The 25,420-nt window shown below is 42.7% G+C and overlaps 2 protein-coding genes across 3 annotated transcripts in view; one reads left to right on the forward strand and one right to left on the reverse strand.

Moving 5' to 3' along the window:
* srgap2 (SLIT-ROBO Rho GTPase activating protein 2) overlaps positions 1-6,924 on the reverse strand; it is a 49,172-nt gene extending 42,248 nt beyond the window's left edge. The window contains exon 1 of one of the 2 annotated variants that reach the window (XM_031854906.1): positions 6,348-6,924. In XM_031854906.1, coding sequence (XP_031710766.1) covers positions 6,348-6,414 — 67 coding nt within the window. In that variant the 5' untranslated portion in view covers positions 6,415-6,924. The remainder of the gene's footprint in view (positions 1-6,347) is intronic. The other variant, XM_031854992.1, reaches the window with a different exon arrangement.
* An 890-nt stretch (positions 6,925-7,814) lies between these two features.
* LOC116389303 (protein FAM72A) lies at positions 7,815-11,525 on the forward strand. The gene is made up of 4 exons (XM_031858323.1): positions 7,815-8,366; positions 8,605-8,682; positions 9,329-9,453; positions 9,550-11,525. Exons 1-4 carry the CDS (start codon positions 8,215-8,217, stop codon positions 9,639-9,641), a joined length of 447 nt encoding a protein of 148 aa, XP_031714183.1. The 5' UTR covers positions 7,815-8,214; the 3' UTR covers positions 9,642-11,525.
* Positions 11,526-25,420: the final 13,895 nt, after the last annotated feature.

Below are 25,420 nucleotides of genomic sequence, written 5' to 3' on the forward strand. Positions count from 1 at the left end.
GATGTAGGCTGACAGAAAGAAAAAGATTGAAAAAGAGGGAGAGGGAGTTTGGGATTGGCGGTCAGTGTGTGTGTGTGTGTGTGTGAGAGGGGGAAGGCCAGAGTGCTGCTCTGCTTTTTACATTTTTACACACTCTCACCGGTTGCTCTGCTGTTGCCGTGTGTGTGTGTGTGTGTGTCAGATAAAGAAAGTGAAATTTGAAGGAGGCACCCTAACAGGGGTCAAGGCCCCGATATCAACTATGGGTTCAGGTCACACACACACATTCACACATAGGCTTGGGCAATGTGACGATATATATACTTTAGAGATGAAACAATTAGAAATTTAATTGGCAGCAATTCTGATAAATGATTAAATTTGCTAGTTCCAGCTTTTACATTTGAAATGTGTAAACTGGAGCTCTGGGAATCTTTCTGAATTCTCTGACATTTTGTCGACCAAATCAACAACTTATAAGATCATGACATGTACCATTAGTGGTAACCCTAGGAAAGTAGAAAATTGCTACCAAGACAAGTATTCCTTTAATGTGAGACGTATGATTTAAGATATATATATATATATATATATATACATATACACACACAATTTAAAAGAGTTTAACATCGTTGTACCATTGTGATGAAGTACATTGATTCAGGCCCCAGTGATCAATTCATTGAATAATCCAGAGATCTAGTTATTCTATCAATAGAAAGGCTTCTCAAAATATAATGACACAACAGTTTTTATCCGTATTAACTGTCCTAATACACACACACATACATGGGCGAGTAGTAACACCGCTGCTCCACTTCATCGTGTCACAGAAACAAACTGTCTGAGTGAAATGCTACAGTTGACTTTTTTGCAAAAAAACAAACAGCTAGGTAAAACAAAAACTGCCAGGCTGGAGGTGTGGTCTGTCTGTTTTACATTAATACATCAGATTCAGTGAGTTTCTAAATGTGCACAAGGTAACTTATTGACTAGACATACAAACTGGGTTCACCCACACACCCACACCCACCTTCTCCATCACAGCAGGAACACCTGAAAAGAGGGAGGGGAGATTTCAACCAATCCCAGCATGCCTCAGTGCTGAAGGCCTAGTAAAAGGGGTAGCAGCCAGAGTGTCAGGATTAGCCAACCAGGTCAGAAAAAGCATCTGTTGCCCAATCAGAGCATCTGGAACATCTGGCACCAATGAACAGCGGCTGAACTCTGACCTTAGCCACTCGGCTTCACCGGCTGCCTATTTTTTCATTCATTCTCCAGCCTTCTCAATCTATTCCCTCATCTCTCTCGGTAACTGACATCTTAGATCTGATACACCGGGGGTTGTGGCACACCTGTACAGGTTCATATGCATATCGTGGTGATAGCAGACATTCCTCTTCTATCTCTCAGCTATCGCCTGTATCCAGAATGTCGGGCTGTAGGCAGGGACTGGTTAGACATCTCAATCACGCACTCACTGGCTTGTAAGCAGCGCTCTGTTTATGTGTACGAGTGCACTGAACTCAGCACTCGGGGTGTTGGTAAATTTAACACTGTGTGTTTTCTCGCAGCAGCCCTGTGTAGTAAATTGTCATATCGAATACTGAAGAATGAGGGAGCAGAAAGGTAGAAGGGAACAGAAAATCAATGAGTGTGTGGTGCTGACACAGCACAAGGCAACTGCTACGGTGCACACACACACGTACACACATACACGAACAGAAACAACGGTGGGACACCTGGTATGGAACACATTGTTCTATTGTGTCTCATCAAAGGGAATAGAGGATTTTCACTCTCAAAAAAATAAAAACGAGCTTTATTTCTCAGTTCCTCTCTACAGTGGAATAGAGAGTGTGCCGACTGCAGGGCTAAAAAATCATCACACACCGAGCACAGTAGCATTGAGTCTGTGTGTGTGTTATGTGATAGGCAGTTGATTCCTTTGCCCGGACACAAAGCCGTGGGCCCAAACAGGAAGCTTCTCACACACACACACACACACACACACACACACACACACTCCCTCCCTCCCTGTGTGATCCGTGTGTGTGTTTGAGCCTGACTCCTGAACCTCAGTTCCACACAAACATCCTTCCTGGCTGATTATTTTAAGCTCCGTTAGCATTTTTAATTCTGCCCCCCCCCCTCCCTTTTCCCTTTGTTCCCCTCCTCTAACAAACATCCACACACAAGTCAATCCCACAACCGTCCAGTTGTGGGATTGACTAGTGGTGCACCACTGGACTCACTCAATACAGTCCGGTCCTAATGGACTAAGGGTTACTAAGAAGAACACACACACACAAAGCCGTGAAAGGACCACTAATTGATTAGCTTACAGATGTCTTCTCACATCCTTCCACCCATGTGTGATGTTTGCTGAGGTGAAGGCGTCAATGTTACAATAACAATGCCCTCTGTTCTGTCACGTCTCCATTCCTTCTGCCTCTTACTACTTCATAGTTAATAACTGAGAAGCAGAACCTCCCTGCAATTTGTGTCAGAGGACCCCTCGGCAGTAGCCCTACTCCTCCTGATCAAATATACATCAATCAACCAGAACGAACACACAAACAGAAATATCCAGCCCGGCCACAGAGCCTCACACAAACACACACAAACACACACACAGTCCTGCTTGCCTCCTGCTGTGTCATCACCTTTCCTATAGTATGCCAGTGAAAGCAGCCATTTATCTTAAATCATACGTCTCAGGCTGCCTTGTAAACAGGCAGCGCAGTAATGTACACGTAGGCAGACACACCGTTTCAGTTTATGGCCAGTGGCACTCATCCCTCTTTGGGGGAAAAACACATCAACGTCAGATCTGCAGCAGAGCTTGAAAGAGATTATTACTCTTGAAAATGATCAGTCTACATCTGTATGGAGACACCGCCCGCGCATGCCTCTTTGTGTGTGAGTATTTAGTCTAAAGAAGACCAACACTATTATTCAGCACTTCATCAGATTAGCTGGCGGTACATACCTCTCTGTATTTATCAAAAAAGGAAAACACAGAAAATGTCATCAGTGGCAGCAGTGGTAATTATTTGCAGAGACAGCCACTTACTAACATTCCCAGATGTGTAAAACTTGACAGATGCTGAAGCGCTGAGCCAAAATGTGCTTGAAAAATGAAACATCTGTCAAATGTTTTTAAAGACTCAGCACTCCCTAATTTTCCTGCACAATGTTTCACATTGCCGGAATTAAAGATTTCCATCTAAACATCCAGGCGAGCTTGCCGACTGTTGGTGGCGATAGCTGATAGATGTGCATTGACTGGATAAATGTGATGAAGCCTGCGATAATGACAAACCTCTTTCTAAAAGCAAAAGTAGCTTTCTTGATTCAATTCCAAATAAATGCTCCGTGACCTACGAGTGGAAGGTGCTCAGCTCATTCCGTAACTCCATTTAGGCTTTCTTTAACCATTTACTGTTAGAACATTCCTATCGCTCTTTAAATGCGTCTCACTCACTTACTCTTGCTATCTTTCCCTTTTTCGTCCCCCCTTTCATTTACTCTCTCTCCCTCTCTCTCTCTCTCTCATACACTCTCTCTCACACACACCCTCTTCCTGAGCAGTAGGAACATTCCTTACATCAGCCAGAATCCCATGTGTGCGCATTTACAAAAGCAATATTCTTCAGCTCACATGTCAACAGGTGAGATGACAGCGTCCATGACATCCCCGTAGCTACTTTAGGTAAACGCCTCACAACAACTCTGCAATTATTATTATTTTTTTTTTTTTTAAGCGCGGACCTCCGCCAAAGCCATGCCCTGTCTCGCAATGTCAACAAAAGTGAAGAATAATTTGTATATCCGGCTTGAAACTTTAATGGGTTCTTCCTTGGCCCTTCCACCAAGGGTCATGAACATCAGGACAGTATTTTTTTCCCCTCCCGTTTCTCTGCTGAAAAACAAACAAACCAAAAAACATAACCGCCTTAATCGTCACGGGCAGGGGAGGGTGTTTAACATAAATCAGGACCAATGCATTCATCGAGTGCTTCAGTTATTTCGTTGAGCCCTGCGTGAATGTTAGAATCGTGCATCGTGCATCTTCCTCTCCTGCAGACGTACGAACGTAAGCCATGGGAGGATTTACATTTATTTCCCCCATGATGCTGCAGTTGGTAGCTGCAGGGTGAAGAGACTATTATTCATGTTGCCTATAGCCGTACAGGTTTGATTCTCCAGCTATAGCTGGACTGCAATAGCATGCATAAATATAAACGAGACGTTGCGCGTGTTTTGCAAATACAGGGACTGAGAAGTGACGTGCATGTGCTTTATGTATTGCTGCTTGATACCCTCCATTAGAGAACATCTCTCAGCCGCGTGCAGGGTAATGACAGACTGTCTGTGTCTCCCAGAGAAGGCAGACTGCTGGGAATGTCACAGCAGACACACAGCACCTGGAGACGCCTCTACAGATGGGAAAAAGCCCACAAAACCAAACAGTAATGAGGATGCACAGGTTTATCCTTTCATCTGCTCCTTCCAGATAAGGAAGACGGTATGTGGGAAAACGTGTGGACAGAGTGAGATAGCTCAACGCCGCTGTTGGCTAGGGAGCTGTGAAGTAACTGACAGGAGGAATCGATGCGGAGGGTCGATGGACAAACAGTAAGTCCACAAGCTGACAAACACGGCAGACAGCCCCCACAATGCAGCACGAACAGAGGGCCTTCACACAGGCTGGCAAGCATGAACGGCGGTCTACCGGGACGCTGAGACAACAGCGCTAAAGTCACTGTGGTGACAGCTAAAGGGGTCTGCAGATAGGCAGGTAAACAAGAGGAAGTGGCTAATAAGAGGGGGTAAACAATGAGCTGAGTCGAGTTACTCTGGAGTCATCCCTCCATTCATTTAACTGACAAGACTACCCGTTAGAATATGCGACCAAATCAAACCCTGGACCAGATTTTGTGTAGACAAGCGAGAAATTAATTGGTGAAACATAATAAACTCAGATGCCTCCACACAGGGCAAAACGGGATCACTGAAAGCTTTGATATGAAATTGACCTCAATTATATGGCGCGGCATTCGCAGCCATCAGATCTCAGCTCATTTTTAACACCTATGATTATATTTTGGACGAACGTGTTTAGACTTCCAGAAACGTTTTTGCCATTTCGGCGGCTTCTGTTGTCTCCACTTTACTACAACCACTTATGTTGTTTGTTTCCTTTAATGTGTCATCCGTCTGTATATGTCAGCACCAAAAATTCAAGTTTTCCAAGTGACAACACGCTTCACAACTCGACCGTTTGTCACCGACTTGCTGCTCTATCCTACAAAGTTGCAGGTGGCCAACGCTCCAAAAGAGGGAATAGGAGGGCTACCAGGTGATAACGTTGCAGACATAGCTGGGAAAAGACACGCATTCTTAAAAAAGGACATAAGAAGTTTGTGCCGTCCATGAGGAGAGCAATATCCTGTCCTCTCTTTCACATCCCACGCCCCCCCCCCCTTTTCCTGCCACCTTTCTCCTCCCCAGCCTATACCCCACTGACCTAAACTAGATCTGGTAAGCAATCACTGGAGCTCTGATTGACGTTGTCCAGCTGAATACAGCGCGCCTGCCTGGCGACAGAAACACACACACACACACACACACACACATCAGCCAGTAAACATCTGAACGCCCCTTTCTAACCACTACAATCTGCTCTCCCATGTCCAAGATCGTGGTCATGGGCGACACCAATGAACTGTGATTAAAGCACAAATGGATTAATTAATGGCAATCTGCTTTAAAGCCATGCACACACACGCACACACACTTGCAGCATGCACGGACGGCAGCGCACACCAGCAGCACAGACACGCAGGAGAGAAAACGCCCTGCCTTGTTCCATGTCGAAACCCTGAGCCCTCTGGGTCGTCTACACTCAACACACACACACACACACACACACACACACACACACACCACCTTCACATACGCTTTTCTTTCGAGACCATATATAGAGACCACATCTGGACAAAAAAAAAAAAAAGCACTGATTTCTGAGCGAGTTTTGTTTTCCCGTCTTTGTTGGCCAAATGTGCGCTGCGTTAGACGCGAGCACGCGTTAAGGACACGCTGATCATGATGTTCGGGTTGCAAATGTTGATGATAATGGATCGTCAATGTCCGCATATTGGCAACGAACCTTTATAAATGGCGATGATGAAATGCAAAGGAAAGCGTTCCCCCGTACGCCTGATAGCAGAGGGTACAGAAAAGCCATGCAGTCGACCAATTCACCGAAAACCCCGCTACATAGTAAGAAAGCGCAGATTTAACGGTACATTGCGTTCGCCTGTGCTGTAACACATGAGAAGCTTTAAAAAAAAAAGTTTTACCTTTAACTTGAGTTTCATATTCGGCCACTATCTCCTTGTCCTTTCGGAATTTCGCCGGAGACGTCATGGCTGAGTTTGGAGATCAAACCGCTTTGCCCTCGCAGCGAAGTCAATTTTGTCACAATCGATGCAAAAAAAAAAAAAAAAAGAAAGAAAAATAATCAGCCGTAGACTTGATGGATGCCACACTGGAACCAGCTTTTGAAAAGGGGGGGAAAAAGAGCCCAGATGCGAGTTTGCAGCTCCCCAGTGTAGGCGCAGATCTGTATTGTCTCCCTGCCTCTGTTCACTCCGGGCGCATTGTGAGTTTGGCGCTGCTGCTGCTGTGTGTTCCCATCCGCCTCACCGCCTCCTCAAAACCGGTTATGGTGCAAATAACTTCAAGTGAAAGGAGATGCATTCCCTTTTTGAAAAAAAAAAAATGAACAGCGATGGCATGTCAGTCCGCACTTCCAGAAGTTTCTCTCTATATATATATATATATCTATATATTTGCGCTGTGCGGGTATTGTGCTCTGTGCCAGCTGCCCTCCCGCCTGTCTAAACTAAGCCGCTCTCCTCTACCCCCCTCCTGAAGTGAGAGAGAGGAGGAACACCGAGTGCACATGGAGGGGCAGACTGGTCTCCACTGGTCAGCCCCAGTGCGCAGGACAGGCATGGGTGCACACATGGATGGTATTCATTTTGGATTTATTTGTTGCAGACAAGACATTTGTTGCAGATAAGCCCCCAGCTGCATGTCCAAAGTCCCACACGTGTGTCTTGTTCAACCAGGTGAACTGATAAGTTATAGAGCAATATTTCTATGACTGATCAGTTACAATTGGAGGATGCATAAAGTGAGCAAACGTGGGTTTAATTGTCACTTCATATATCCTTTCAATAACGTTACGCCCGCTGACAGGAGACAATGTGCCTTACATATGTTTTTATGATGAATGTCTGTGACTGCATAACCGAGTATTTTGTAAAGGAAACCGCAAATTATCCTTGAGTTAGCTAGCTAGCTCCGGTTAGCCCCAAAATTGGCCAAAACCCAAGCAATTCTATAACCTTGTCTATCTATGCCCACCGATGACATTGTTCGACATAAAGGAAATGCATTTGCATTGTTTTGTACTCCGCAACAACAACGTCTAACAGAAATAGTGTAATTTAAGTTGCTGTCCATTTTACAGACGACCCATCTCTCTACGCATTCACTTTTTAGCACCAACTAAACGTCAAGCCCCGCCTTACGTGAGGATTGGTCGAACAGAATTTGAGTGACATGCAAGCACACCAATAGCTCTTCGGGATTTTTGAACCTGGGCTTTTCAACGATCATTTATAACCAATTAAAATCCGACTTTGTCACGAAGGTGTCCAATGGCGTTGGTTACCATGGAGAGTATCCAATCAGAGTCAGATATACAGTCTTTTAAAGATAGTTTCAGGAAGTACCGTTAAATACCAGGAAGTTGTAAACAAAGCTGACAGCGTTTGAGTTAGCTGTTAACCACATCCGAATGGATGCTGAGGCAGTCGTGTGAACAGGCTAGATATCGTGTATCTATCAATAATTCAGTTAACGACTTTCTTTTATATGAAAATCCTTTCGCGGAAATAGACACTTTCCGTGCGTTTGTTCTATAAGCTGACGTTAGCGTCAGCCTTCCGTTTTGTCGTTAGGAAAGGCTAACGTTTGCACACGGACGTTAGTGTTAACGTAAACGCTTGCGAAGTTAACGGCAAAATTGAGGTTCATCATCCCGAATTGAACGCGCAGTGAGCATAATCAGTCCGTGATTCTTTTTTTTTTTTCTGCTGTATTTGCTGTTTGGGAACAGAACGAGCGAGAGAACACGTCCATCTTAGCAGGACAACAATGTCTACATCGAACGCTAATTTCAAAAACAAGTGTGTGACCCAGGTGAACTGCATGTTTTGTGAAAGTCTGCTCTGCACGAGAGGCATGAAAGCCGTGCTTCTCGCAGACACGGAGGTTGAGCTCTTCTCGACTGATATACCTCCCAACAGGTAAGTGCTAATCTAGCTAGCAATGCTGCTAGCCTTTGTTTATGTCTGCTGTTGTTGCCAGGGTAAGATGTTCTGGAAACAAACCGCAGCTAACTGACTTCTAACTGATCATTTGGTGGGAATGGGGACACACACACACTATGATTAACAGGGTTTGTTGCATGAAAATGTGAAATGAATGTGGGTTTTAACCTTTTATGGCTTTGTTTGTTTCTCATTACACGCACCCTCCCCCAAGAACTGTTGACTTTGTGGCCAGCTGCTACTCTACTGAAAGCTGCAAATGCAAACTGAGAGACATCGCTTGTCTCAAGTGGTATGTAAAGTTCCTCTATAGCCTGCAGGGTTTGCTTTAGGAAGACCATCTGCTAATGTGAGATGGTGATAAAAAATGCAGTTAACACAGCAAACAAGCAGGTCTTTCCCATGTTTTTTCATAACATACACATGTAGAGCTGCAGCCGAGTGTTTTCATTGACGTTTAATAGACCAACTGTTTAATCAGGAAGGGAATCATCAAATAAATAGAAGGGCAACAGTCAAAAATGTCCATAATAATCCAAATATATTCAATTTACAGTAATATAAAACTGAGAAAAGCTGCAAATTCTCATATTTAAGAAGACAAAACCAGTGAATTGTTGGTGTTTCTACTTGAAAAGTGTCTCAAATAATGAATTAATAGTTGCCCATTAATTGTCCGTGAAACAACTGTAAATTAATTGTTTAAGCTCTATACACCTTTAGTAAACAGGACATTTTGCCATTCTGCATTTAAAGGAGCGTTTGGTGCTACAGTCAGGCTTCATGGAACCTCTTTTGTATTCCCAGGCCTTTTGTTGTTGTTGTACACAGGGCAAAAACAAACATCTGTTAGATAATAGGTACCCGCTAGTGGATCAGCACTTTTCAAAAGTGCTGACACACTTTTCTTCTTTATTCTCTCTCCCTCACTCTCCCAGCGGTAATGTTGTGGGTTATCATGTCGTGGCCCCCTGTAAACCCTGCCTGCTCTCCTGTAACAATGGCCATTTCTGGATGTTCAACAGCGACGCTGTATCTACTCTCAACAGACTGGATGCGACAGGTCAGGAGGAACTCCCCTCGATCACATTGGAATTCTTTGCAGTTTTGCCCTGTTGAATGTGTTTTCATGAGCAGTCACCCTCCAATGTGTGTACAGGTCTGAATCTGCTCCTGTGGGGAGATCTTCCCGAACTGGATGACAGTGAGAATGAAGAATCAGAAAGCCCGTTAGAGGAGTGTATTAGGTAGGTGCCTCAAGGGGACAATGTTAGAGACCCTGGAAAGCCAACATTTGAGGTGGAGCTAGAAGAGTGTACAAACCATGCTTCAGAGAAAAGAGACACTTCAAAGGGCAATTTAATACTGAATCATATAGGGCAGAAAAGTTCTGCTGCGCTGCTCTGTATGGGTTGAAAACTGAAACCACGGCGCACATCTGGCCACACCCCCAATCAGTGACGTCACAGCAGGTGTTTTGCCTTTGACAGCTGATGGAGCCTGCTGTGACATCACTGATTGGAGTGTGGCCAGAAACGCAACATGCTCCAAAGTTAGCACCTACAGAGAAAAGTGCAGCAAAGGTTGTAGGCTCTGTGTAAATTAGTGTTGAATTACACTTGAACCCGTGACCATGCCTTTCCTCATCACTTTTCACTGTTAAAAAGCACAGACGCACACGTATTCTTTACTCTCTTATTCTTTTCTTAGTAAATTTGCATGGGTTACTATGAAACGTGGCCGACGTAGGCGGAAAATACCAAACGACTAGACCACTTAATCTAGTGTATTCTACGTCTCATCACGGAGTCTTTACTGAGCTCATGGTTCTGATCGGCCTCGTGAGAAGTTGGAGCCGTGGTGTGAGATGTCAATGGAACTTATCAACGGATGCTGTGCTTTTTCACACCGTTTACGTTCAGTCCAAATTTTCACGATAAGATGACCACACTTTGCCTGCCTTCTTCTTAATGGCAGTGATGATGTGTACATAGAATATGCTGTAATAAGCAAAAACTCCCATAAGAGTTGCGTCTTCAAGGCTTATATTTTCTCTGTGTGGCTGAGGGCTGACTGAACAAGCTGGTCTCGCACAAATGTACGTTCCCATGCAACTAAACTGCACTCTCGATGACATTTCAAGGGAAACCTGTTTTCCTCCAGTTGCAGTTTTAAACCGTTTCGAACGTGTGATTAACAAACAAAATTAAAACAAAAAATGCTACAATTCTTTGGGGTTTAGGCAACAAAAGTACTTGCTCTCAGTTGAGACATATTTGTGAAACTTCAAAAGCAAACTTAATCCACAATGTTACTCGCATGCAGTTTCGTTGTATGGGGGACATCATCTTTAGGAGACAGGGCTGGACTGATAGTTTGAGTGCTTTTTGAATCCCGTGTATTGGACAAATAGCACAATGATTGAATTATATACATACATACATACATACATACATACATACATACATACATACATACATACACCTTGCTTTTTAAGGGCATATTTGATTTAGGTTACCTTACGATCTGACGTTCTATCAGTGATACATTTTAACATGATAATACAGTGTTGCACACTTGACAGCAGCAGTATGTGCTTAACCCCCAGATGAATATGACCGTAGCAGTATCTGATACTAACATACTAACTTATGCATAGGGTGTGCTTCCACAAAGGCCCGGAGCAGCTACATTTTAAAGTTGAGTTTTTTGGTAAGAGCTCAGCTCAATTAATACGTTCCCAGTTTAATGATGGTGGTGATGGAAAGCTAGAATGGGAGCTAACAAAGGTGCATCTTTGCAAACCGTAATAACTTTCAATGGGGATCATTAAGCAAAATTATGAACACACGAGTTCCAAACGGATTCCCGCGTCCATGCTCTGTTTTTGTTCGTGTTCAGTTTCATGTAGCAGCATAACTGTAGCAGCTAGAGAAAAGACAACTCCAAAGAATCATGAAACATATCCAATGTATTGCTTGATATTGAACTTGTACACTTGGCTAACCTTCTAAAAAAACGATAGTTGTGTCATTTGAGGCCAGCTTATTGAATAGCATTTCACAATTTTAAGTAATTTTGTTGTAACGTTGAGTTTAAGTCAGTGGAGCTGACCATAAAACTCTCAACCCTCAATATTCTCTTGGCCTTACTGATGCTGTGATTGCTGACAATGACTCTTTGTTGAGCTGTGGACTTGAGGTTGATGCTGCGTGGTAGTTGGTCATCACCAACTGACCAGGCCTTCTCCTCAGTCTGTGTCGTGTCAGACACAGGCCTCAACGTCCTCCAGTCACAGGGGACTCAACTCAAAGTCAGTCCTGTTTTGGCAGCGCCATCCTCCTGCTCCTCTTTCTTGTTTCACTGCTGTGCCCTGCTGATGCTACGACCCTGACTTAAAGTCACGGTCCTTCTGTGAGTAAGTGAGAGTTGCCTGCATTGTCAGCAAACATAGAATGTCACTTCTTACCTAAAGAAGTAGGTATTTTTTTTTAACTTGAATTGGCCTCTGTGTTTATCTATGCTGTAGCCTTCAGTTGTAGGGAAAATACACATGGAGGAGGAAATCTTTCCCGTCATTCACCTTTAAGTTGTAACTGACAGTCTGCTACACTTGCACACCAAATACTGTTAATATGGTAAACCGTTAGGATACAGTTTATTAGCTAGGTATTTATTAAATCCACGAACCAAATACCAATAACCACATACTTCCTTTTTGTTTACAAGCTTTGTTTACAAATGCATTGGTTTGTATTGTGCTACAGTACTTATGTTTTTGTTCAGGTATTTAATATTTCATTTGTGATGTAGTGCTTTGTTTTGGATGTTTGGATGTGTACAGTTTTACCTCAAGAAGGTATCATATGAGAGCTTCCTCTGGCTAGGACAATTGTCATGATAATCAAAAAAAATATATTTAAATGGCTGTTTCTGACGTGAATAACTTTGATTAACATGCCCTGCTGAAAAATATGTATATTTTGGAATTGCACTGAAACTGCATTGGTAGTTTGAAAAAAAATGATTTGTTGTTTTGTATGCTTGTTAAATTAATAAACTTTTTTTTTTTTTTTTCAAAATATCTTAAATGCCCTGTAGTTGTGTTGTTATTTCTTCCAACTTATTTATTGTAGTTTAGATCCACGTTAACTCCTACCCACATATCTGCTGCTGAACCTGGGCTTCACAGAAGAGTGGCATTGCATGACTCACACACTCAAGTTTACACATTCTCACAAATCATATTTATATACAGTACCTTGGTCTTGTTTTAGTTGATCCTTATTACACCGGTACACACAAGAGCCATTCTGCATCATCGGCACATGACCCCGAGTTCTCTCTAACTTACTGTACAGATGACTGCCAAGAAGTCTGAATGAATTTATCAAACAGTCAAGTTAGTTTTATTTATAGCCACAAATTATAAGCGTGTCGGCACACCAAGTGAAAAGTTGAGTAAACATTTACAATCAAGAAAAAGGATGATCCTAATTGTGTTTTGAGCCGTTATCACTTTGTGTTCCCTATAACCAACAAAAAGATGGCGGTTGTCTGGATGTCACATCAGAGAGTATCCGTGTGTGTGTGTGTGTGTGTGTGTGTGTGTGTGTGTGGGAATCTCAAAGGGTCATCATTAATGTTGCATTAAAAAGCAGGGGGACCTTTTAAGCTATCTCTGAGCTAGAGAGTTGCCGTGGTTCAATGATTCTGTCAGTGCATCGGAATTAGGTATTTTCATTCATGCACTTTGCAGATTTGTAATATTCAACAACTTTTCCATCAAGGAGACTGATGCTGATGAGCTGCATTTATACACAGGCTATGAGATGCTTTTGTTTTGTGAACAGGTTGATAATGTAAGGGCAGAATGTCTTTGGGTACATTGAGAATTCACGAGTTAGAGTCTTAACTACAAATAGAAAAAAAAATCTTCAACCATAAATACACAGAGAGTCAGACGTGAGGGGAAAGAAATTGTCTTTTATCTGATTTCCTGATCTGTAGTTCTCTGCATTATGAGGTTCATGTGCCCCGAGAAAACTAGTCCGTTTTTCCAGTAGGATCTGATTGAAGTTTGGTGATTTGTTTCTGCATGCCTCTCAAGAATTCTCTGCTGCTGTTGGGACATGTACAGGGCAATTGAGGTAGTGATGGCAAGAAAAATCAGTTGTGGTTCACCCTGTTTTCACAAGTAATTGTAGCATCTGTCCTACCAACAAATCACACCCTCACAGCATCAGTTTTATGTTGTTTTATCTCACACCAACTCATGAGCTGTAACAGCCCCCTCTGTTTTCAGTGCAATTTAATAACTTCCTCACCGCTTCCTCAAAGAGATCCAAAGTTCAGGTTGAGGGAAAACTGTGGGTTGGATGTTCTTTCCCCTAAAGTCACACTCTGCTTCAACATGGGTTGGTCCTATAAAAGAGAAACAGATTCCTGAAACACAGAAGACATTGCAAGACATTGAATGAATGTGTAGCAGGGTGTTGCTCAATAACAGAATGTGTGCCTATAGCACTCAGAGCATTGGTTGCCGTCTTAAATCCAATGTGCTACCTCTCTGGCCCAGTGACAGCCAAGCTGGTTAATCAGGCAGAATGAGCAACATGCTAATACAAGTCTAAAGGATCACGCGCTATCAGACCAACCCTGGGCTTCACAAATAAGCAACGCAAGACGGGAACGTTCGGTTCAACTGCTTGCAATTCATAGACATGATGCAACCTGTGATAATAAGGCCCTTTACAGGTTCATCGACTAGAAGGATGTGAATCACAGTGTGAACCTGTTTTCTTTATTTGTTCTGTTTTTTTAAAGGCTGCATTTTGCCTGATTGTGTTTTCCATGATAAAAAACAACGGCTTTAAAGAACTACGCCAGTAGTGTCACGCAGGTCGGCTTTAAGCTGAGCAGGAAACCAGGGAGACAGGTATGGAGCTCATATGGCAGCTGCTGTGTGTAAACGGTGGACAGGTGTGTGGAACGTACAGCAGCTAAACGGGCAGGTGTGCCACTGTTTTACATAAACAGCTGCCAGGTGAGGGGACACAGAGTGAGTATGAGATGCAGGGCTCTACCTAGCGTTAGTCTTACAAACTGACATTATCCTCTTAAGCAAACATGGAAATGGTTCTTTTTTTTTTTTTTCCTGGCAGAGTTGTGACTCGTCAGGAAGCACAGGTGCAACCAATAACTTTAATGACGACCCGGTTTCATTTAAATGTCCTTGTTAGCCACGGCAGTGAGCCAGCATGGAGTTCAATTAATGTTATTCATTGCCCCTGTGCTAATCATGCTTTGAATGTTGAGAAACAAAAAAGCCTCTATACCACTAGTCAGTGCCTCAGGAATAAGTACAAACAAAGAGAGCATATTGCGTGATGGGAAAAAAAAGAACTCAAGTACATGATTCAATTAACATAATTCAAAAAAATCTTTCCGCATTAAAAAATAACCAATTTTGTCTGGTCCTTGCGAATAATAAATCCTTCACTTTAGGGAAGCTGAGTTACAACAAAATGACCACATTTATGTAAAATGGATCTGTCTAAACCAAATGAAAGTCACAAGTAAAAACACGCCTTTAAAGGATTTCAGTTCCACTCAAACATTCTTAAAGGCTCTGCACATCTGTCACAGGTGTTTTCAATACTGGCTGATTAGACCGCTCCTCAGGTAGAAGTTGGAAAGCTGAAGGTGTGATTATTTGACCTGCCCTTCCAGGTGGAGCTAAGCTAACAGGAGAGTGAGGAAGATACCAACCAAGCGTAAAATGAACATGAACACACGGTAAGTTACTAATAAGTTACTACAGTATCTGGAGCAACTGGTTAATTACAGTAAACCCCTCTGATGCTTTGATGGAAAGTCTCATAGAGAACACTCTGGCGCACTCTTTTGGATAAGAAGTGCAATGACACCATTGATACATTTATCAATCTATTTATTATTTCAAATACGAGCATATTGAGAAAAGACTGTTCTTCCTTCACATTACATGACATCGACATGTCACTGTTCCCTGTTATTTTTATTCTAATGGATAAATGTGTGACCCTCCACTCAGAGGTTAATCAAGGGAGAAACCTGTAAACACAGCGGGTTATAAATGGCACACATATAGTTTTTGTAGGTTCCCGTCACTTCTATGGTGATCTTTAAGGATTCCTGTAGTTCAGGGCACAGTGATACTTCTCTGATTCTCATGGTTACACAAGCCCAACCATCTTGGTTCTGCTGCTCAAGATGGTCAAGAGTGGAGGAAGGGCATTTCAAAATAAAGCAATCTACATATTGATTAATATACAGAACTAAACACAAGTAACCTACAGAAAACCATAGGTGTCCCTCATGCAAAAATAAGCACGTAAAATAATGATGAGATTATATCAAATAACAATTTTATTGATAAATTGCGAAGCAAGAATTTAAAAAAATTGAGGAGGGAAGTATACATGAATTATTAAAGTAACAAAAACATTACAATATATGACATATAGCAAAAATGCAGTTGCGATTATATGTCGATTTGGAAAATAAACTTGTGAAAATAAATAAAGTTCTGATTTAGTGGTTGTGATACCTCAGTCAAGTTATGAGTGATGATGGTTAAATAAGCACTGCTGACGTCTCAACAACTGAAAGTCAGAATTGAATACAATGCCTTTAATAAGCAATATCAAAATTCTCACACAAATACTACACATTTATTTACATGCATATGTGCTTTATATATAATATATAAGCATTTTGCATGTCTTCCAGTTGATCACAATTGAAAATATTTGCCTTGAAATTTATAAAATCAAACAAAGCTATGATATTAACAGAAAGCATTAATAACCTAGATTTATTTTAGTTTGTCGTCTGATGTTAATAAATAAATAAATAAATTAATACTTTCTTTGTCTACGTTTGGACAATCGATTGTCGAGGTGTCACTCTCGCAAATTCAGAAATACTCTGGTCTGGTCAGTATTGCATGATGAAAACAGCTGTTTTCCCTTAAAAAATGCTACTTACGGCTTCTAATGGCTTCTATTACAGATTCTCAATTTTAGAGGAGGTGTGGGGTACTCGTGGATGGGATTTGTGTGTATATGGATATGTGTTTATGGGCATATGTGTATATGGAGGTACATGGGAAAGATAAGTAATGGGGGGGGGGGGGGCTCTTGTAGCTGCCTTTAAGTTAAGTGATGAATGTCATTTTTTTCATTTTATGTTATTGTTATTTAAGTTGCATTTTTCTTTTCTTTTAACGGTTATTTTTTGTGGTATTGTTTTTTTTTGCGGTCTGACAGGCAGAGTTTTTGTATCTGTGTATGACGATGGTGTGTTTGGACGAATACTAATTTAAATGGAAGAAAAAAAAAAGCTACTTATTGTGTTTTCTTCCATTTTTCTTAGAGTTCAGGGACTGTGCACAGACAAAATTACTTTTTCGTTCTTGACACTAGATGGTGCAGTTGTACCACTAATGAAGTCTACAGTTAGACGATCTGTGGAGAGTAACAGCGAGATACAACACCTCGGTATCAAATACACATATCGGAATAAAGACAGCTAATTTACCCTGAAAGAAATGTATATTTATAATTGATACGTCACTATTCTATTTCTGGAATAACAGAAAGCCCTAAAGGACACATTTATTTCTTATTGGGGACTAAAATGAAACATCAACAGAATATGGACACTGATAAAGACAAGTTGTGTGGTCTGTACATTTCTTAAGAAAAGATTTCCCTTTTACAATACAACATCCCATTCCAGCTAATCTTATAAAGAGACCAGTCATTTCCAGAAGATTGAACTACTTTGCTTTTCACATAAATAATTTTGCATTTAAATCCTCGAAGTAGTCATTATTATACTTCCTCGGACAGATGAAGTGGATTGCCATCAAATTAGCGGTCACCTTGATCATCAGAGGGAACAGAATATCTTCTAAGAAATATAAGGAGGTTCATAAAAGCTCTGCAGTCTGTCATGGTCATCTCCTGATAATAGACCTAAAAGGCTAGGCTAATGTCCAGCTTTGCCTGATTATGCATATTAATGACACCTCAAGAATTCATCACAAAACCCTTTTTTCAGTGGGTGAGGAGGGCAAATGGTAATAAATGGTTGAATTTATTCACTTTGGGAATAATCCCTTAATCAGGAGAGGAAACTTTCATGAGACTGCTGGCCAGGCTGCATAAATTCCTAAATAATTCTACTAAATATGTCTAATATGTAATATGATCGCTTTACCACAAAAAAACAACATATCCTCTGGGGAACTAATGGGCCCAAGATCTTGAGAACATTAGCTTTATAATCAAGGGATAATAAAAACAATTGCTTTTCCACGCATAGTCTGGGGAAACAGATCTGCAGGTGCCATACGCATCAGTGCAGGTTTTCAACAACTGGGCTGCCTACTGGCCCAGAATTATACTCTGAGGCGAGCTGCACATGGGCTTTTGTTGAAGTGCTCAAGATAACACAAAGAAAACTTCAAACAGGCTTCTTATTGTGGTCTATTCTTCTGGGCAAGCTGATTACAGTTAAGGATAAAAGTTGTTCCCATATAATAAACTAATGCGGAGAATCAGAGAGCACTAATTAAGTCATGGGGGATCAGAGTCGGTCGGCATGGATGTGTTCCCCAACGCCCAGACCATGGGGGTTTAGTGGGAACTTTATAGCCCAACAGCAGTCAGCATCAAACGTGTTTATTGTCAGCTGAATGTCCGGTTGAGGCATGAACCGCTGGATCTGCAAAGCCACCTGGGAAAAAAAAAAAGCAAAAGCTGCAGCTTCTTAGCCTGAGTACTGCTAGGCTTGACTATTCTCCTATTTTCTTCCCTCCATCTCACTGCCCCTAGCAGAGCTTAGAAAGTTGCTTCAAGTGCCATCTTTGTCTGAAGCAAACACAGCCACAGACTCAAAGCGGTATCAAAGCAGAAAGGGCCTCATTTTGTATTTGTGTCAAATATCTCTATCAAGAGATGAACCGAGGCAGGTCCATACTAAATTTAAACACGTCAACATGATAAAAGAGAAAGTCTGCTGTGATTTAACCATTAAAACTAAATCAGAATTTGGTTTATTTGGCTTTTATTTTCATTGGTGCAATGAGAATTAGACAGCTATAGAAAGAACCTTTACACTTTTAATATCCACTGTAAAATCTGACAAATTGTGGAACTATGAACCTGTCTTTCAGGTCAGTGTCTGTGTATTTTAAAATACAAACCAATGGTTTTATTTAATAGAACTGATATTAGCTAAGCTTAAATAAAGAAGCTTCCTATTTCATTACCAAAGCTCTGAATAGCTACCGCTGAAGCATCATCACTACTGTCAGCTCTATGAACAGACACTGAAGAGACTGACAATTTTAAATTGTAGGTAATCGTGTACGTCTGTGAGATGTAATGGTGCTGTAGTATGTGTGTGTGTGTGTGTGTTCGTTAAGTGTATGTGATCTACTGATCATGTCTTTGCATTAGTATATCTGAAAGAAATATGCATGATGTCATGTCAATGACTAGGCACGCACGCACGCACGCACGCACGCACACACACACGCACGCACACACACATTGAGTGTTTGGCCTCTCTTTGCTTTTTTTTTGATGGTGTTGTTTTTTTTAGTTTGTCCTTGTGTTAGCCTGACCTTTATGTGCTTTTATATTTCTTGCATGCATCATTCCTAGTCATTTTCTCTGTATTTCTAAACTCTAAAGTCTGCCTGCCTTATCTTCCCCCACCGCACATTTTGTACATCTTTCAACCGATAAGACGTTCTGTGAAAGCCCCACCTGTCAGCCCGACCAACATCAGCTCCTGCATGAACAAGAAGTGTTTAAACATACACGCATGTTGTTGCTTGTTTCTCTCTTTCGGCCCTGTTTATTTGATTTAATTCCCAAGTCTTTGTTTTATTAATGAGGCTTATTCGAGATGTATGAATGAGCTGCTTCTGGAGCAGGGAGAAGTCAGCTGGGAGACTAATCACAACAGGTTAAACAAAACGTTGCTGTGTTTTTTTTTTACGAGTGTAGTGATGTCTAAGATTTAGTTGTGCTCATTTGTTGTGGTGTGCGCGCACACACACTCGCAGACGCATGCTTTTCTTGACCCCTTTTCTTGTTATTGGGGGTGCCTGTCCTACTGCCTGTAGCCACCTGCAAATTACAATTTAGTACTCCAAGAGTTAAGGCTGTGTTCTTTCAGCCCATTGTGTGTGTGTGTGTGTGTGTGTGTGTGTGTGTGTTTGTGAGTGTGTGTGTGTCGGGGGAGGGGTAGAGAGAGTCTGGTAGAAAACCTTTAATCCGGGTGCTGTCAGGCCCAAACCCAGCTTGACGTCCCATTGATGTGGAACAGAACAAAACACAGGGCCCCTTGCTAAGCTCCCACTAGCTCACACACATGTACACACACACACACACACACACACACTGGGCCCCTCTCTAAAGCCCCTTGCCTGGGCCCCTGCCCCCTAACTGGGGAGGGCATTCCTCAGCCTATGCACACGTGTGTGCATACGCAAACTCACACACTCTCTCTCACACATGCACACACACAAACACACACTGAACTAAAAGAACACAATGTTAACTCTTTAAGTGCTGTGATGTCATTTGCAGGTGGTAAGAGTGTGAAGGTATGAGTCCATTCATTTACATATAAACCTGGGTGTGTACCACACGCACATACATTCATCATACGAGCCAGATGCTCCAGTGTGAGTTGGCAGTAATGAAAGTGTGTATCCGTGGTGACAACAAACAGTTTTATTGTCCTGCTGTTTGGACAGCTCCCATCTTACAGCATCTCTGTTTACTATTAGCTTAAAGAAACAGAAGGAAGGAGACAGAAAGCAGAGAGGGGGAGAAAGCGAGCAGCAAATGCATGTCTGAGAGGATAGAAAAAGCAACTGATATTAGTATAAACATATGTTTTAGCTAATGGCCTTGAACTGTCTGAGATGGTAACGTTTATTTGGCTGTTGTTCTTTTGGTGGCCAGCAGATGGCGGTGTGGGCAACGGTCAATCATGAAGCAGCTCCAACTTTGAACCAACGTTGGCCTTGAGGTTAAAGCATTTTGGTTCATCAGTTCTGTGTCAGTCTGTCCAGAGCGGTGGTCCTGAGCGGTGGTCCTGAGCGGTGGTCCTGAGAGGTGGTCCTGAGTGGTTCCGTTTTAAGTTTGAGGTGGCTGCCGCGGGTTATCGCTTTAGGGCCCAACACTTAAAATAACTCCGAGGACATAAGGGAGCCAAACACATACTGTATGGAAACCATTCCCACCTGTGACCATGCACAGTCACTCACACCTACATGTTCAGCTCATTTCCCTCTTCACCTTTGCCAGGACTAAACTCGCCCCTCGGTTTCCGTTGTTAAGTTACAGAGATCTTTATTCCCCGGCGCTGGAATTCTGCCGCTTCCGTTTTGGAATGTCAAAACTCTGAGTTAGCTGCTTTGTTTGGGCCGGGCCGCGGTCCAGAGAGGCTTGAGCAAGACCCAACCAAAATGTTTTTATTGACGGGCGAAAGCAGTCGGGCCGACAGCACCGATTGGCTGTAATTGGTCGGCAAGTCAGTGGTGTGTTTGAACCATGTAAAGTGGCAGCCTTTAAAAGCACACATACACACCCCCACACACACATACACCCACCCCTGTTTCTCCCCTCCCGCCTGCTTTAAGAGAAGCCAGATGGGCCACGGGGAAGCAATCACCCCTCTATTTGTCTTGGTGCTGATCAGGTTAGTGAAGTGTTCTCAGGCCTGGCCAGGAGTCTACACACTGCTGCCTGTTGTCCTGTAGCTCACTGCGGTGTATGGCTCCAGCCAACTGGCCTGGTCAGGCTGCTTTGGGACTGTCTAAACAGCAGTACAGTGAGTGGGGAGGAATGCTCTATCACCAGTAAAGGGCAGAGATAATGATTTGTGTCTGTTGCTGTCTCATTGTGGATGTTTGATGTGGGTCCCAGTTGAACATCAGATTTTTTTTACCTACTGCACTGCAGAGAGCTAAGTAGCTGACTGAGCTAATGTATAAATATGAGGGTCAGCGGGGAAAGCTGGTAGCTAACATCTTTCATCTGTTGATATGGACACCACCATTTAGGGCTGGGTCAATGGATGGGAGGTGTGGAGGCAGCACTGTCTGTGCGTGTGTGTGTGTGTGTGTGTGCGGAGAACATTCCTGCTGTTGAACACACAGATGGTTTGGTTTAGAGCAATGAAATGAGCACCAGACACAGAGCAGTGACAGTGAACTGAAGCCTCAATGATGCACACACACACACACACACACACACACACACACATATACGTAGCCCTGTTAATGGAGTGACGGAATCCAGAAGGAATTTACTCAAGGACTCGGGGAGTGAACTATTAGGTAGCCTCTAAACTGCCCTGCAGAAACAGCCAAGAGCACTGCTCAGTTTTCTCACATTGTAATGCACCCGCAGCTTCATAACGAGGGAAAGACATACACAAGGATGAAAGAGCTGTGAGCATGGAAATCGAATGCGAGGACGTGAGACGGCATTATCAAAAAGACAAAGAGATGGTCAACGAGGAAGACGCAGACGCAAAAAAGACAGTTGAGCAAGTTGGGCAGAGCAGGGCCGTCAGGGGGACTCCATGGCAGTGAAACCTGATCCCTCACAGACTTGCTCACCCCCTGATTGGACGGCCCTCCCATGAACCCTGACCCTTGACTTTGTCTGGGTCTTGTGACCTTGAGTGAAGTACAGGCGGAGTGTTGCGTCTCCTCCCAGACTCTCGTCTGTGCTCTTCCTCCACTTTCTCTCTCCTGGCTTTTCCTCTCTGCCCATACGTCTCCAGCGAGAGCGGGTCGGTGGGGAGGAGATGGAGAGCAGAAATGTCAGCGAGACATTAAACAGAGTGCGTCTGTGTGTGCTCTCATAGTCCAACCTGTCTGATTTCCCTCTCCTCCATCCTTCCCCCCTTTCTTCCTCCTCCTCACATCTCCTCTATATACGCTTCTCCACAGAGCAATAAATTCATCCCCTCTTCTCCAAATCTCCAAATCTCTTTGTCTTCTTTGCTCCATCAACACCCTTTTCACTTTTTCTGCAGATCATTTCTGCCTCCCTTTGCACTCATGGTTTATTACACCCTGTGTCAAGGCCAGTGCCACCAGTAATTCACATAAAACGGTTGTGTTTGACAAAACACTGGGGCTTAAATGGGAAATAACAACCAGTGAAGAAGTTGCATAATGGTGATGTAGCCTTGAATGGATTTATAGGTCAACATATATAAGAATATGTAGGCCTTTATAAATCATTACAAATAATTATGGGTGAATAAATAAAGCAGTTTATAATGAATAAATATGCATATTCACTTTCTTGTCAAGATCAATACCGCTCTCATGCCTCAAAAGATAACAAAATCGGCCTACTGTTGCGTCTAAAGCCCACCAATTAACATTTAGAATGGTATATTGTGGTCTTATTTCTTGGCTGGGAACAGTAACTTCCTGGAGTCCTGTCACACTGTGAGATTGTAAGCCAACCAGCGGAGTCTCCAGGTAGTATACTGCGCCCAAACAAGCCCAGTTGTTTCCCCCTGTTTCCAGTCTTCATGCTAAGCTAACCGGCTAATGGCGATAGCGTCATTACCCTGCAGATATGAGAGTGGTATTGATCTTCTGATCTAACTCACTGCATGCATAAGAACGAGTTATTCTTTTAATTTTGTTGCAGACAGAACTGATCCAAAAGTACATCCATATCCAAAGTGATATCAATCAGTAACAACAAAAACTCCTTGTCAGTTTCGTCATTTCTACCTGACGACAATTTTGGAGCATGTGTCTTTTGTGTCATGATTGTATCTGCATTTAAAAAAAAATAAAAAAATCATCCTCCCTACATGCATTGATCCTCTCCTCTCACACAGGTGGACACACATGTATACATGCCCACATGTAATGTTGGCAGATGTACACAGATGTCTCTCGGTGCTGTCCCAGTACAGAACGTGGAAGGAGAGCTCAGCCGAGTGGTGCTCATTTTATTGGATGTTTATTTCACTCAGTAAAACATGCCACTCAGGGAACTTGTGGAGCGATGTACTCAAACTCCTTTCTCTCTCTCCTCTCTCAGTGTAAACAGTGTGTGTATTGGGAGTGTTTCCTCTACTTGTCTGTGTAGAAGTGTAATCCATCCAGTCAGACATTGTAAACAACATCTCTACATGTTTATAAATACTGCCCAACCACTCTAATGAATTTATGGTAATGCCTTGTTCTACTGCTTCTGCTGTCTATAAGAGAGTGTGTGTCTGTGAATGCTTGTGTGGGTGTAAGGTGTGAGTGTGCATGTATTACAACAGAGTACTGCACACATTTTACTGGATTTTGATGTTTCTGAAGGCTTTCTTTTTATTTCCTGGTATGTAAAGCCTGGTTAAAAGCTTAAAACCTGTGACAGCAGCAAGCAATGAGTGACTGATATGAACCAACGTGCCACAGTACGAAGTCCATTAGCAAGCCAACTCTGTTTTATTCCATTCAACTCATCACAGTGAGATCCAATCTCTTCATAATGAAGTTCTACTTTTGTAGGAGTTTGTTCCATCGATTTTGACTTTGATGATTGTTTAAACGTACGGTAGTGACAGCTGCTGCCACTGGAAATGTGTGCACATTATTGGACTTGCCATTAACTTGTTGGGAATCTTATTCCACCACATTTCCTTATTTGTGAAAAAATTTCCAGTGTTGGAGATACGTTGAAGGGCAAACCAAAGTATTACTCATTGGATAAGTGTTGCTGACTGGACTGCTTTTTATTTGCCTATTTCCCAATGTGTGTCTGTCTGTTGTGTTGCATTTTTGAAATGCAACTGCGATTGATGTGTTCCGTCTTAAACTAGTGTTTTTCCTGTTGGGATATTTTGATGTTAACAGTTACCAGTTAACAGTTAAATGTTAGCTTTGGCGTCTCTGAGTAGACCAAGATTGTCTGATTATACAAAAACCCGCACCTCATTCTGGGGACTTACAGGAGGCTAGCCGATTGGAGAATACCTTGTTGGGACGCAGGCTGAGAGAGACTGGGGTGCAAGCTGGAGGCTGGCCGATTGGGGAGCAGGATGAGATGCTGGGGTGTGAATAAAATCCTTCAGCTAGTCAGGTAGATAGTTTCTCATACATGGCTTTTTGCTCACCTATCTGTGTGCCATACGCTGCTGGGTACATGTCTTGGTCGGTTCATACTATCACGCTCAGTGTATGAAATACCGGGGGGGGTTTTGGGGGTTCCGAGACCCCTTGATTGATACTTGAGACTCCCTGAAAGCGTCAATTGTCACTAAAGTATATTTTAAAACCGTACTAATGCCCAGTAGTTGTCATTATTCAAACTGCAAAACATGTATACACAAATATGAATAGTGGGTAAGAGAGACGATTTTCCGCTGTCAATGACACAGCCAGCCAGATCCGCAACAGGTTGCACGAAGCGAGCCTGTCTTCATCTCTGTTTGTGGACCTAAGCGGACCCCCTTTGGACCAACTAGATCCAGTGACTTTCGTGAGAACCTGGGTCAAAGCAGGACATTGTTTCTCCTCTTCTCAGATACCAGGACCGCGTCTAAAAAAAGCAGAGCCAAGGTCTGTATGTCGAGTTTGAGCGTGTGCATGTGTGTCCAGTTAGCGCGAGAGAGGCGAGCATGCGTATTCGATTGCCACCGGATATTTTGCACACGAGTGGACACATTGCAGGGAGCAGAACAGACAGGAAGGACCCAAATTCAGACTCAGACAGGCAGATAAAAAGAAAATACTACTAATAATAACTAAGTAAAAGCTTACAAGCCAACGGTCCAAATAGCAGGCTGGTTACAAGAACAGAAAAACATGCGGCGACAAAGAACAAAGGAATTGAGGTGGTATAAATAGTGACTGACTAACAAGGGAAGTGAGAGCAGTTGAGCAGGTGGTGCGGTGAGTTCAGGACTCATGAGGGACAGGTGAAACT

The sequence above is a fragment of the Anarrhichthys ocellatus genome, unplaced genomic scaffold, assembly GCF_004355925.1.
Source record: "Anarrhichthys ocellatus isolate YVR2014 unplaced genomic scaffold, GSC_Weel_1.0 scaffold1, whole genome shotgun sequence".
Taxonomy (NCBI): Eukaryota; Metazoa; Chordata; class Actinopteri; order Perciformes; family Anarhichadidae; genus Anarrhichthys; species Anarrhichthys ocellatus.

Coding starts and splice junctions, on each gene's coding strand:
- LOC116389303 (XM_031858323.1), top strand. CDS start 8,215: ATGTCTACATCGAACGCTAATTTCAAAAACAAGTGTGTGACCCAGGTG. Junction 8,683..9,328: donor GACATCGCTTGTCTCAAGTG/GTATGTAAAGTT, acceptor TCACTCTCCCAG/CGGTAATGTTGTGGGTTATC. Junction 9,454..9,549: donor CAACAGACTGGATGCGACAG/GTCAGGAGGAAC, acceptor ATGTGTGTACAG/GTCTGAATCTGCTCCTGTGG.